The sequence below is a fragment of the Terrapene carolina genome, unplaced genomic scaffold, assembly GCF_002925995.2.
Source record: "Terrapene carolina triunguis isolate 2854851 unplaced genomic scaffold, T_m_triunguis-2.0 Scaffold112, whole genome shotgun sequence".
Lineage (NCBI taxonomy): Eukaryota > Metazoa > Chordata > Testudines > Emydidae > Terrapene > Terrapene triunguis.
In genome coordinates, this window is record NW_020664463.1 from 527760 (window position 1) to 542376 (window position 14617).

General features: G+C 42.5%; 1 protein-coding gene across 5 annotated transcripts in view; it reads left to right on the top strand.

Annotated features, from left to right (window-relative positions):
- CALD1 (caldesmon 1) overlaps window positions 1–14617 on the top strand; it is a 253423-nt gene that overhangs the window by 206006 nt on the left and 32800 nt on the right. For 4 of the 5 annotated variants that reach the window (XM_026652186.2, XM_024209149.3, XM_026652187.2 and 1 more), the window contains 2 exons: window positions 11868–12014; window positions 13768–14182. In XM_026652186.2, coding sequence (XP_026507971.1) covers window positions 11868–12014; window positions 13768–14182 — 562 coding nt within the window. Of the gene's footprint in view, window positions 1–11867; window positions 12015–13767 lie in introns of all 5 variants that reach the window. The other variant, XM_026652189.2, reaches the window with a different exon arrangement.

The window sequence follows — 14617 nt, forward strand, 5'->3', positions numbered from 1 at the left end:
TAGAATGGATGCTGTTTATATCTTATATAACTTATATCTTCTTCTGACATCTTGGTGGGTAAGTTACAGGAAAAAAACTCCACCTACTGAATTACCAGGAAAGCTGTCTGTGCAGCACTTCTTCTCAAATACAGCACTGAGCAGGCCTAATCCTGTTTAGTATGTGAGCTCTGATAGGACCACAGCTTAATGCGTCTAGGCTGCAGATGGGATGGCTTAATTCAATGAAATTCTTCTCCTTGTATTTAAAGAAAGGTTTGGATATCAGGAAAGACTTGATGAGAACAGAACATTTGTACAGAAATCAGTTCAGTTGGTCAGTAATTGTAAGCTATCCCCTCTGCAATGATTTCAGACACTTGTGTTACAATAGGAGCTTGATCCACAAAGGGCCTGAGGTGCTGCAACTCTGAGCATCATGGTCCCTAACTTTTAGGCTCCTAGATAATAGAGGAACACACTGTGATCCACAAAGCCTGAGTTAGGTGCCTAGGCCCCTGTACAATGAATGGGAAGAGATAAGTGCTTTATAATGTGATCCGCAAAAGCCAGTACTCTAGGCCAGTGGTTCTCAAAGCCAGTCCACCGCTTGTTCAGGGAAAGCCCCTGGCAGGCCAGGCCGGTTTGTTTACCTGCAGTGTCCGCAGGTTCGGCCGATCGCGGCTCCCACTGGCCACGGTTCACCGCTCCAGGCCAATGGGGGCTGCGGGAAGGGTGGCCAGCACATCCCTCGGCCCACGCCGCTTCCTCCAGCCCCCATTGGCCTGGAGCGGCGAACCGCGGCCAGTGGGAGCCGCGATCAGCCGAACCTGCGGACGCGGCAGGTAAACAAACCGGCCCGGCCCACCAGGGGCTTTCCCTGAACAAGCGGTGAACCAGCTTTGAGAACCACTGGTCTAGGTGGGGAGCCATCTAAGCTAGCCAGTGAGAGATGCTGACAAGAGGGGTGTATGCTAAGTCCTGGCCTTCTCATGGAGATAGGCACCTAAGTCCTGCAGGGAGGTGCCTATTTCTACTTAGCGATCCACCAGATCCAGCGATCCAGAATGGGAACCTGCCACCTAGAGTCAGGCAGTTTGGGCGCCTAAGGCATTATTTGTGGGAATGAGTCAGGCCCCTGCATCACCCCACACAAAATGGCAGGAGGTGCTGGTGGTGCCCAACTTATTACTTTTAGTTCAGTAGTTAAAGTACCTTCCTGAGCAGTGGGAGACCCCTGTTCAAATCCTTTCTCCCCACCCACCCCCAGGCAGAGGGAAGAATTGAACCTGGGTCTTCACAAACCAGGTGAGTGCTGTAATCACTGGACTAAAAGTTATAATGTGGGGACACCTCCACCTCCTGCCAGATTTTGAATTTGGATGCGTCCTGCTAGGTGGCTTTTGAGCATCCCTACTGGATTGGGCCCTGAACATGATTTAGGCAGCTGAACGCCTATCTTCTAATGGTTTATTGCTGGAGCTTAGGCAGGAGGGAGGCAGCAATGCACATCCCTAGAGGCAGAAACTTAGGGAACTTTTATCCTGAAAATTTAGGCACTGAGTGAGTTTAGGTGCCTACAGCATTCGGTGGGAGTTTTGTGGATCACAGTGGAGCCAAAACTGGGATTTAGATACGTTAAACCCAGATTTAGCCTCCTAAATGTGTATCTGGGCTCTGCTTCCTAGTCACAATCCTGTTTCACTTTCTGCTCCAGCTGTAGCAGAGGAACAACCCTGTGTGTGATCCTACAGTCTGTTTTAATGGAAATTTCCAGAATTTCATGAGTATAAATGCTGACTGAGGGTGAAAAATGGGCGTGTGCCTTCTAATTTGTTACTATCCCATTGAGTTTCCTCTCAGTAAGGCTGCAGAACTCATCATGTGCTTTCACTCCAATCCGCCCACCAGTTTTTCTTATGTGATTGCACCTCTGCTGAACTCAGCATTGTGGTTGACTGGAGGGTTCTGAAAATAGGCTTGTAACAACAACAACTTTTTTTCAGCCTTAAATATTTCGGATAATTAGCAACAGTGGCAAGGTAAATTAGTAAAAATAAAACCACATTCAAAGTAACTGGGCTTATGGTTTAAGTATATTACACATGGCATTTATATCAGTGTAAAAGTCTCTCTAAGGAAATGCAAGTTTCACACTCCCAATCTACTATTTCATAAAAAAATAAAACTCAAGGAATCTTTTCTTAAATTACAAAAATACAGGCGGAATCCTGAAATCTTTGCTTGCTTTTCATTCAGTCTTCCTTACTCAAGCAAACCTCCCGGTGACTTCACTTGGAGTTTAGGCCGAGTAAGAAATCAGTAAAAAGTGAGTTACAGCTTCATTTATTATTTATTTGTGGTACAGTCAGGCCTAGAGACCGCAGCCTGATTCAGTGCCCCATTGCACATACTCGCAGTGAGAGGAAAGTTCATGATTTGGCTTGTAGCAATTGTGGGTAATATTCTGAAGCAAATCCTGATATCATGTCTTACTCAGGCTAAAAGCCCTGGTCATGTTGCCTGAAAAGGACTGAGTAAGGATTTGGCCTATGTAGGGTGACCAGATAGCAAGGTGTGAAAAATTGGGACAGGGGTGGGGGGTAATAGGAGCCTATATAAGAAAAAGACCCCAAAATCGGGACTGTCCCTATAAAATCGGGACATCTGGTCACCCTAGGCCTATGGTGGTTTGGAATATGACATTTGTAATAAACCACTAAAAAGTAGAGGTGGTCACATAGAATAGAAAGCAATTTGCTACAGTAGCAACAAATACGGCAATGATCACAATGGCACGTGCAGATGCAGAGATTAACTTTTACTGTCTTCCTTTTGAGATTGTTATCTTGTTATGTGCACTTCTTTGAATGGCCCATATGTAGGAGAAGCTGATTTCTGGGTGAATTCCACTAAGCTTTAAGGAAAGCAGTCATAGACTAACATTCAGTGGTTCAAAGCCCATAAGAAACGTTGCTAATTATTGTTTTCTTCTCGGTTACTGTTGTTTCTTTGTCTTAAAGCCTCTGAATTAAAACAGGTTTAATACAGTACACTGCTCATCTATTGTGGATGAAGTGAAACTGCAAACCATTATAGACTCCACATGTTGAGAGAATTTCAAACTTTACTGGGACCCTTCCAACAAACCCTTTTATCTGCATATAATGTATGTTGGAGGCAAATTTGACATTATTTCAGTAGCTGAAGGTTTTTACCCTTCATGTTTACAGCCCTGCATGCGATTTGTGCTGAGGTACTCAGAGGCAGTTTCCAGAGCTATTTGGATGTGGTCAGAGAATCTGCTTGCATTTCACATTATGAAACAGATCATCAGTTTTCTGCCATGAAAAAATAACAGGGGCACGCATGAGTCATTTTGCCTTTGTACACAATAAGGCAGTGATATGATATGCTGGCTTCAAGTGCAAGGTCTGGGTTTTAGGACCTGGATCTAAAAACAAAACAATAGTGTCATCATGAACCAGGGAACTGTGGGGGGTGAATAGGGTGTTGGATATGCCAAATTATTGGGAAAAACTGAGGCCCACATTTCAATGGAGGCCTCTGATTTTGGAAGGCAGGATCTATCCCAGGGGCTTAAGCACAGTTCTGAATATACAATGCTTACCTACAAACATGTTCCTCCTTTTGCCTTTCTCCTGCTACTAGGCAGGAATGACTAGGTGTCCACAAAGTAACATTCTCTTTAATATGGAATCACTTTCCCCTGTGATCATTGGTCTGCTCATCACTTTTTTATACCTTGTGCCAAAATGTGAAACATTCTGCTTTCACTCTTTGCGGATTCCCTAAAACGGATGAATGAATCTGTTCTTTCCTTAGTTAAGAGCAAGGGTTTAATGCTCCACCACATCAAAGGGGAACAAACCTCAAAGAATGAAAGATACAAGCTGATCTGTCAGATGGAAATTTTCTTTCCTATACTTATCTTTTCTCTCACAGAAAAATGCAAGGGGCCAGATCCTCAACTGATATAAAGAGTGGAGCATCTGGCTTAGTACAAGCTTTCATTTATTGCGGTAGTATACCCTATTTAACATTGCCATGTTTCATACTGATGCCTAAAATCAGCAAAAATAGGAATCATAACGAAAAGCAGGATATTCAGGATGCAAAGACTGAAAGAAAAATACTTAGGGCCAGATTCTGATTCCCTTACTCATATTGAATAAATATCTCTCCTTAGTGAAAATCATGCCTTTAAAATCAATGAGGGTACACAAAGTGAATAAGGACATCAGAAATAAGAAAAGCTGCAGTTGTGCAGAAGACACAGGTGAGACCACCGTATGTAAAGGTCTGCCATGCTTTTCATTGCCCCTGGAGAGCTGCACTGATGGAATACGTATGCAGTTAGCCCACCTAGAATATGTACTCTAGGAAGATCTTTGAAATAGCTAAGAAACTGTTGACAATAAGACCAAAAATACATGAGAAACAGGGGGGTATTGAAGAAACAAAAAGACAAAGTCAGGTCAATGGCAGGAGATTCATAGTTTTTAAGTCCAGAAGGTAGTTCATCTAGTTTGACCTCCTGTATATCGCAGGGCATAATATGAGCCCAAAAATTCAGGAAAGGAATCCAGTCTTGATATGAAGACAGCAAAGGATGGAGAATCCTCCACTTTCCTTGGTAGTTTGTTCCAATGGTTCATCACGTTCACCGTTAAAAATGTGTGCCTTATTTCTCATTTTAATTTGTCTGACTTTAACGGCCCACCAATGGTTCTTTTTATTATTTTCTCTGCTAAATCAGATGTGAGAAACAAAATCCTGTGAGTCAAATTCAAAAGCATGAGACAGAAAGATCTTATTATTATGTATTAAAATTAATGCACATACAGATAATTGTGATGGCTAAGCCAGGATCACTATAATCATGATTCTGAGTTTCCACTATAACCTCCTGCTTTCACTGACGCATGTCTCTCTGAAACATTAACATTTCTATGCTAGGTCCATACACAAAGGTGAATCTTTTTTTTTAACAAGTTTGAGCAGAATCCCTACAACTTTTTGAGTACGATGGAGTAAGAGGAAAAAATATAATTTTTCCAGTAATAAAAAAAAATGTAACCACACTTTTTAAGTCAGGCGTGAGCAAAACAGCTGAAGTTTGAAACATGAAACTCGACATAAATGTAACTCTCACTGGCAACTTGTGCCTTGGCTAGATTTGGAAAAAAATTGATTGCATTTGTTTACATTCATAGTTTTGAAGTGTGTCTGTTACAATACAAAGTATATGCACAATAAAACATTAGAAGCATATGCAGTAGTAACTATAAATTGACAGAATATCAACAATAACTAGGGTTGCCAACGTTGTATTTAAAAAATAAAGGACTTTTTTCTTAACATTCCCTCCCTACCCCTTCTCCAGATATTATTAATTATTCTTCTTATTAAGAATAATTAATAAGCAGCACTCAACTACATTCGCCAGGCATATTTCTTGCTACTTTTTGCAGCATTCAGCAACTCTTGATCTTGTTGTACAGAGATGATAAAATAAGGGATGTCCCCTCTAATAAGGGACTGTTCGCAACTGTAACAACAACACAAAGGGAACTCCCCAACCTGTATAATAACAGAGTCCATCCTCACTCCACCCATCCCCTCAGGAAGAGCCTGAGTGAATAGACAGGCCTTTCAATGAGCACTAAAGGCTAACTAACTCAGCTCTGATGGACCAAGTTTGTGAGCGAAGGTTGGTGTCAAGGGTCTTCTACTGAAGTCCCTCCTCTGGCACCAGCCTCCAGCCATACAGATCTACTGATCCACTGTCTTGGTGTTTAGATGCTAATGTTCTACATGCCTTAGAAATAAGCTATGCAGATAGGACACATACCAGTACAGTACTTGGACGTATACACGGTCTGATCTCATTTCCCCTGCTGGAACACACAGAGAGTAAGCAGTCTGCAAGATGTGCAGGACCCAAACTATAAAACGCTTCAAGATAACAAAATTATAGCCCTTTGAAAATAGCTTACTGGATATGTGCAATAGAAAATTTTATTAAGCCTATAGTCGTGCATGTTTGTGCAGCTGGTTCAGTGTGCATTGGTTGGTAGAATGAGCATGCTATTTCCACCTGTGGCGGTATTTTCAAGGAGAAGAGAAAAAGGCTTAATAGTATATGGGGGACATGCTGTGGGGAAGGAAGCTGGACCATTTACAAAAATTCGGAAACCTTGGAGGGGGGGTGAGATTTGTTTTGAAATTGTTTGCACCCCTCTGACTTCCTGCAGCCAGAATCTCTGCTCAGACGCACAGGTATCTCTTTCATTCTCAGTTTCCCCTCTTTAGTGGAGTGGTGAGACCAGCTTAAGTTAGCCACTTCCCTGTCACATCTGGATTCCTTGGCAATCTCCACAGTTAAGACACCTATTTTCCAGCTTTTGCCAACCACTGGATGAGGTTCATGACAAGTTGGGTTAGGCGATTGCTGATATTTATTAATATAGTTTAAATTATAACCCTGTAAGGATTTAGAACTATCAGGTTCAGCTTATAACTAATCAATGGAACTACATGTTTTCATTGCAACCTTCTTCTGCCTCCCCTTCCATTCCCTGATGAATTCCCCACATTCCCTCCTATTCTGTAATTGCACCTTGTATTAAATAAGACCGTAAGTTCTTTTTAGGGCAGTGACCATGTGTTCCTATGTGTTTGTACAATGCCTGCTACAGTGGGCCTCCCATTTTGATTGGGACATTTCAGTGCTACCATAATATAGATATATTACTATTATTACTTTTATTTAACATGAGAGCTGGGCAACATTTTTTAAAGAAACTCTAAACCAGAAAGCCTGGGATGAGTTTGAGGTTTGAGCTGATTTGTGGTTCCAAGTGGAAACCAACTGAAGCTTGATGGTATTGAATGGTTATGGCACAAAAGCGTTCTAACCTTAGCTGAGATTCCCATTCAGTATTTTAGCTTTATTCAAATCCCAAACTCAAAATAAAACACAGAGGGTGCAAAATCTTTATGAACCAAAACCTGAGAAAGTTTGTGTGAGCCTGTATAAACCAAAACCACGAGTTTCACACACAGCTCTAGTCACAGATCTGTCACAGAAAGTCCTGTGGTGACATCTTGGCTCTTTTGAAGTCAAAGGGAGTTTTGCCATTGACTTCAATGGGGCCAAGATTTCACCCCTGGAGGTTTAAAAATTATTCCACCTGTTCTGCAGGGACAAATGTCTATTTTTGCAGGATCTCAGTGTTAATTAATAAAATCTACATTGCAGAGTAGGAAATGTCCTGTGGGGCAAATGGAATTTTTGGTTTCCAGTATTTCACATGCACTGTAATAAGGTATTATAATAGTAATAAGGTCTTATTACTAATGATTAACAAGAGAGCTATGTTAACACACTTCAGGACTTTGACACAGTTGAATGATCATAGATTACAATTTATTTTCCATGTCATAAGCATAGAGAGTGTAATCAAAGAAGCAGCCAACTCTCTGCTCTTTTCCTATCATCACTTGGATAAAGAGCGTGTCATCTTTGGTAGAGAGGCAGGAGGCAGTTCCCAGCCATCTTCCTTTCATCTGAATGTTTAATAAGATGTATCAGGTGTCAGAAAGTGTGGAGGACCTGTTGAGTGCAAGCTGTTTTCTCACTGCTTAACATAGCAGAGTAGCTAACGGAATACAGAAACTTACCTGGAAAGAAACACATATCCAAAACGTGACAAATGGATGTAAGGTTGGTTAAGTGCGGTTTGCGTGGATTCAGCATATCAAAACAGCTCCTCAAGGGTGGATTATAGAGAAGTAACAAAGGTCATTATGGTTATCAAATAGCCCTCTCTCAAATATGTAGCACTGAGGTCTGGGCTTCTTTATTTTGTTATTTACTATTTGCATTAAAAGTGTGCTAGATGATGGACAGCATAAATGCAAAAACAGGGTTTTTGCCCTAAAGAGCTTCTAGTCTAATTTTAGATGTGATGCAACTAGTGAGAGGACCAAACAGTGGGGGAGAAAGAGTGATGAAGGACATGGGTTACTGCAGTCACATCACATCAGTGAGCACATAGTTACTCATGTATAGTGGGTGCATGCATTGGTGGTTCTGCTGGAGATGTTTATGTACTTTTAATGGTAAACTAAGGATATGTCTACACTGCAGCGTAAGCCCAGGCTTGAGGCCAGCCTCAAGCTAACCTCCCTTGCATCTACACTGCAATTGCGCTAACCCAGGGCTCACACCTAGGGTCCCACGACTCTGCAGGGCTAGAGGGGCCAAGCTTGAGTTAAGCTGGGACCCAGGGTCCAAGCCCTATTGCTTTGCAGTCCAGACGTAGGCTCACTTGACTTGGAATCAGCCAGAAGTATCCCACAATTCCATGGGACAACTTCTTTAGTCCTCTCTATCCCAACAATCTGCAATCCACAAAATTGAGAACAGAAGCCACAAACACACACCTCTTTGCCACCTGCAGCTGCTCAGGTCAGCTTTGTCCCATTCTCTTCTGATCACCGATCTGCAAGCACACTATCAGAGAGCCTCCTGAGTTTGCAATGGAGAACGAACCAATCAAACCTTTTGTAAAGTGAGCTGCTTCCTGGTAATGTGCAAGGTGGGCAGTAAAGTTTTCCCACAGTGCACCACGATCCTAGGGCTAAAATGGCCACATTTCAGGGAGGGGGCACTAGGGACTCTGGGATATGGTTATTTTGACTTGGGTCTGTGCATTGTAGTGTGGACACCAGAGCCCTAGGTTCAAGCATAGGTTAGAAAAGTCTTAGCATAGAGTTAAAATACAGTGTAGATACACAAACCAGGGTTCCCTAACATGAGTCAGCTGACAGAAGTCCCACTAACCCTGGGCTTACATTGCAGTATAGACATACCCTTAGTTGCTTCTTCATGCATCAGGGAGGAAGAGAGATTTTAGGAGGGATTTGAGACAAGGTTGGTAGTATTTGCGAATTGAATACAGGGGCGCTGGAACAATTTGTATAGTGGGGCTGCTGAGAGCCATTGAGCCAAACTGTAAACCCTGTATATGATGGAAACCACTTCAAGCCAGGGGGTGCAACAGCATCACTACTTCCAGCACCTATGGCTGAATATGGACGGCATTTCATGAATACAGGACAGTGTGGAAAAAGACATGAGAGGCAGGCGTGGGAGAAGGAGCTTTGTAGTCAGAGGAATAGATTGTCAAGCGCACAAATGGCACTTAGATGCCTTACTCCCATTGATTTTCCTATTGTCTAACTCTCTTTGAAGGTCAATGGGAGTTGAGCATCCAAATTGAAAATCTATCCCATAAAGGATTCCGGAGCAATTTTCTTAACACCAAGATTGCTAATTATATTGTGCCTAGCTATTCCCTCCTGCATTTTCAACTGGAGGAATTTTTCCTCCTATTTTAACTGTTGCACAGTGTGACTGGTTTGTAAAGGCTGCCATGTTTTTTTCCAGAAATAGTTGCATTTCTGAGATGAGTGAAGCAGCCCATAGAGAGACAGCCTAGAAAGTAATTTGGGACATTTCTGGATAAAATATGCTACAGAAAACTAAGATACTATTAGTAATTATTGCTATTGCATCTACTAATCAAACATTGAGGAAAAGTAATGAATTCACACACATACCAACATAAAAGTTAATCTTTGCGTGTAGCGTCTGATATCTGATAGTTGCATTGTTTTTGTGCATGTACCTATATACTGTAGGCAAGCTATTCGGTATAACATATACAATAGGTGCACTTAAAAGTTACTACCACTTTGAGGGATATTACTAGCTTTGGTTTTTTTTTTACTCATTATTTGTATTATAGGGGCCCAAGAACAGGAAACATAAGTTTTGCCCTCATCTGACATATGTAGCAGGTTAAGGATATTTTGGTTTCCTTTTTAACTTTCGGGCGGATTGGTGATTTTCAAAAAGGGCATATGGGGGTTTCTTCACTTTGCTGTGTATGAGCCTTCTGTTTGTGCAAAGAGGGAGGAGTAAACATCTTCATCATCTTTTAGGGTCATGGTTTAGACATCACACTAACCATGTCTGGTGGAAACTGACTCACCCATCCTCATTGCCCAGCTGCCAGAGGCTAAACACAGCGCTCCTTTGTCAAAGTATTGTCAGAGCCACAATAGAGGGCTCTCACAGCTGGAGTTCTGACAGGACTAAAAACATGTAAGGCTCCATGCAGCCAGAGTCTTTCATTGTTAAGTGGTCCTTTTGCAATCAGTTTATTCAGTGCATTTGTATCTCAGGGAGAGTCTGCCTCCAGGAACATAGTTAAGACCCCATTAGTTTGTTATTGCTTTCACTTGCTTTCCATTTTAGAACTAAATGAATAGTTGGTATCCCTTTAAATTAATGGCAAATGACAATGGCTTTTTTTCTGTCTTCCCTGCCCCTTCTCTTCTGCTTTGAACTCTCCTCCCAACCTTGCCATGATTTGTGGCCACTCTACTTCACTCACCCTTCACTTTCTGTGATGAGGACTTCTAATGAAAAGGAGAAGTTAAAAGCTCTTGTGGGGAGGGGGGCATGAATCATAGAATCATAGAAATGTAGGGCTGGAAGGGACCTGAAGAGGTCATCTAGTCAGGCCCCTGTGCTGAGGTAGGACCAAATATACCTAGACCATCCTTGACAGGTATTTTGTCTAACCTGTTCTTAAAATCCTCCAGTGACAGGGATTCTACAACCTCCTTTGGGAGCCTATTCCAGTGCTTAAACACCCTTATAGTTAGAAAGGGTTTCCTAATAGCTATCTTAAATCTCCCTTGCTGTAAACGTAGCAATTTATTTCTTGTCCTACCCTCAGTGGACATGGAGAACAATTGATCATCATCCTCTTTATAACAGCCCTTCACATATTTGAAGACTTATCATTACTCTCCTCAGTCTTCTATTCTCTAGACTAAACAAGCAAAGTGTTTCACATAGGAAAAAAAATCAAATCCACAACTACGAAATGGGAAATAACTGGCTAGGTGGCCATACTGCTGAAAAGGATCTGGGGGTTATAGTAGATGACAAATTGAACGTGAGTCAACAATGTGATGCAGTTGCAAAAAAGGCTAATATCATGCTGGTGTGAAACAACAGGAGTGTCGTATGGGGGACCCAGGAAGTAACTGTCTCACTCTGCTTGGCACTGATGAGGCCTCAGCTGCAGTTTTGTGTCCAGTTCTGGGTGCCACACTTTAGGAAGGATGTGGACAAATTACAGAGCGTCCAAAGGAGAACAACAAGCCTTTGCTGAGGCGCAGTGTTGGTGAGAGGGACATGGGGAGAAGTTTGCACTGCTGCTATGCTTTCACAAAGAGTAAGACTGATAGGAAGCTAACATATGCCAAACCAGATTAGGCCACTGGTTTAATCAAGGAAGGTATTCTGCTTCCAACAGTGCCTAATACATAATGTTTCTGAAGAAGTCATCCCTTCCTCTACCCACTCATTTTCACAGCCTGTTGTGCAGTGATGGATGTAGGAGAAAAGATCCTTCCAGATCCTTGCAGGCAGTCAAATTACTTCACTTACGTTAGCATTCTAAATGAGAGGCTTATATCTTGCTTCCCTTTCAGTCAGGATGAATTCCATTGTAGTAATCTTCTAGGGGAGATGATCACGCTGGGCTTTCAGCCTTGTGTCTACACCATGGTGGTCTGATCTGGAGCTGTGATGTCAAAGAGAGCACTAATTGAAAAAGCAAAGTAAAATTTTTGGATAAACTTCTGTATTTGACAATGTCCCTTTAAATCACATAGCTAGCACCGCTGAAGACGTATTTTGGATTGCACAAATCATTCATAAAACATATGAATATATATGGTCTTATCTTTATTAACCCCTTTCAAATGATGCATTGCAGACTAGCCTATCAAAGAAATGATGATGATGAGGAAGAAGCCGCCAGAGAACGCCGTCGACGGGCTCGACAGGAGAGGCTGCGGCAAAAGGAAGATGATGATCTAACAGGACAAGTGACAGAGAAATCAGAAGTTAATGCCCAGAACAGGTAAGCTTCTACTCCGTTGGTTATGTATAGATGAATTGGCAGAGTTTTCAGTCCAGGGAATGGATATATTTAGAGCATATACTTCAAGTTTTAGAAATTAAGATCCAAATTCTGCCAATCTTACTTTGAATAAGACCTTACTCTGTGAGAAGTCCCACTGGTATCAAAGGAACTGCTTGGAGATGAAGGTACTACTCATGGTGAGCAAAGGTGGACGAATTGGGCCTTAAGTATTTCTATCATTAGAATATATCTTTGTAAATAAATAAAATCAGAGCAAACCTACAATTATAATAAGATGTTTGTTCATAACCTTTTCAGGGATCAGTAATATTCGTTATTGCATCAAGCTGATAGGTCAGATCTAGACCTCAAGCTGAAATTCACCTCCACTAGCTCCCATGCCTGGTAGATAGAACCCTCCTTGCTGAGCAGGGGAAAGTTCGGAAAAAAGAGATGTTCTTTGTTCATGGATGCTCACCGTTTTCCTGTGCAAAGCAAAAACATCTGGAAAGGGAAAAAATGAATATAGAAGAAGAACAATACCGCAGAAGTTTGAAGGAGCCTAGATCCCTCAGGAGACTGGCAATGGAATCCAGTACTGGTACCGATGGCTAGTCAATGGCATGTATGAAATTAGTTTGGTGGACCAGTGTCCATATCACAATTGCATTTTTTACTAATTGCGCCCTCACTTGCAGGCAGTCTCAGCACAGGCCATTTGTACAGAACTGGGGCATAGGTGGGCATGCCTAGCTGTCACAGCTGGGCTCTTGGCCACCAGCCAAGGATGGCCACGAGGTGGAGTCAGTGAGCAGGGATCAGAGTAATCGCTAGAGCTGGGATTGGTAAGCAAGAGTCAGAGTCAGGCTAGGGTCGGAGACCAGAAGTAGTACCAGGATGGAATCAGGAGGCAGAGTTAAGGTCAGGCTCAGGCTGGGGTCAGAGACTGGAGATCAGGAAGCAAGGTGCTGTCCTAAGTCACAGCTGACCAAAAGTCCATGCTGTTGCCCAAATAATTTCCTGGGCCACCCTCCAGGGTTAAATAGTGTGCTTGGCCAGTCAGAGTGCTACAATGTGATGTCACTCTAGACATTGCTTCTTGGATAGGGTGCTGTATGCTTCCCAGTGGGAATGTGGCAATGTCAGCTGTCCCAGGCTCTGGGGACTTGCGTTCTAGTCCCATGGATCGTTATACCATCACTGGAAAGAAACAGCCACCTTCCCATTAGTAGAGATGTTCCCATTGACATACCTGCGTGTTTTGCTTGAGTAAGGACCTCAGACTTTGGTCCTATATTAAGAACTTTTAATTAATGAGACTTCATGTTAAGGGAAAGAGCTAGCAGCTTTATTGAACACATCAAGCCAAGATGAAGGTCTCCACAGAACAAAACCCAAATATTCCTCAGGGCTGTCTCTAGTTCAGTTGTTCCAAGGCTCCAGGGACCAATCTAATGCCTACTGAAGTCAATGGAAGTCTCCCATTGACTTCAATAGGTGTGGGATCAAGTCCCTACTCAGGAGCATGGAGGAAAAGCTTTCTCAGTCATCATTATTATGAAACACCAAATTCGTAAAAGGCGGAAATTCCATAATTATCCCTGGCATTGTTTTGATAAATCTTTAAAGTATCTGACCTATCCCATTCTAGAGCCATGTAATAATGTTAATGTATTCTATTTCTGGAAAATAACTAAGCAAATGCTTTGTTATGGTGCTTGATTAATGCAAAGTTGTCACTTCTGTACAGTGTGGCAGAAGAGGAGACCAAACGTTCTACAACAGCACTAACAAACACTCAAGGGGAAGGGGAAGATGATGCTGCATTCTTGGAGAGATTGGCAAAAAGGGAGGAAAGACGCCAAAAGCGTCTCCAGGAAACCCTGGACCGTCAAAAGGAGTTTGACCCAACAGTCACAGACGAGGGCTTGTCACTACCAAGCGGGAGAGAGATAAACAATGTGGAAGAAAATGAGACCATGGGGAAAGAGGAAAAGATTGAAACCCGCCGAGGACGTTACGAGATAGATGAAGTCGAAACTGTCACTACATCGTACCAGAGGAACAACTGGAGGCAAGATGAAGAAGAAGAAAAGAAAGAAGAAAAAGATAAGGAGGAGGTGCAGGAGGAAAAGCCAGAGCAGAGAACCATAGAGGAAAATCAGGTAGAAGTAACAATAGAAAAGAAAACAATAGACAAAGAAGAGGGACCGGTGGTATTAGAAGTAAAAACCCTAGATGTCAATGTAGAGGAACACAAAGCAGAGAATGATATGGGTGTCCTACAGGTAGGGGAGCCCAGGGCAGGAGTGGGGGCCATAAATCTAACTTTAGTTCTAGATCATGAGAAGCTTAGGAATGAAGAAGAGGAAAAGGCTGAGGAAGAAAAGAAGAGAACAGAGGAAAGGGAAAGGCTTGAGGCAGAAGAGAGGGAGAGGGTTAAGGCAGAGGAACAAACAAAAGCTGAAGAAGAAAGAGCGAGAATTGAAGCAGAAGAGAAAAGAGCAGCCCAGGAAAAAGAAAGGATTGAGGCAGAAGAGAGGGAGAGGATTCAGGCAGAGGAGGAGAAGAGAGCAGCTGAAGAAAGGGAGAGGGCAAAG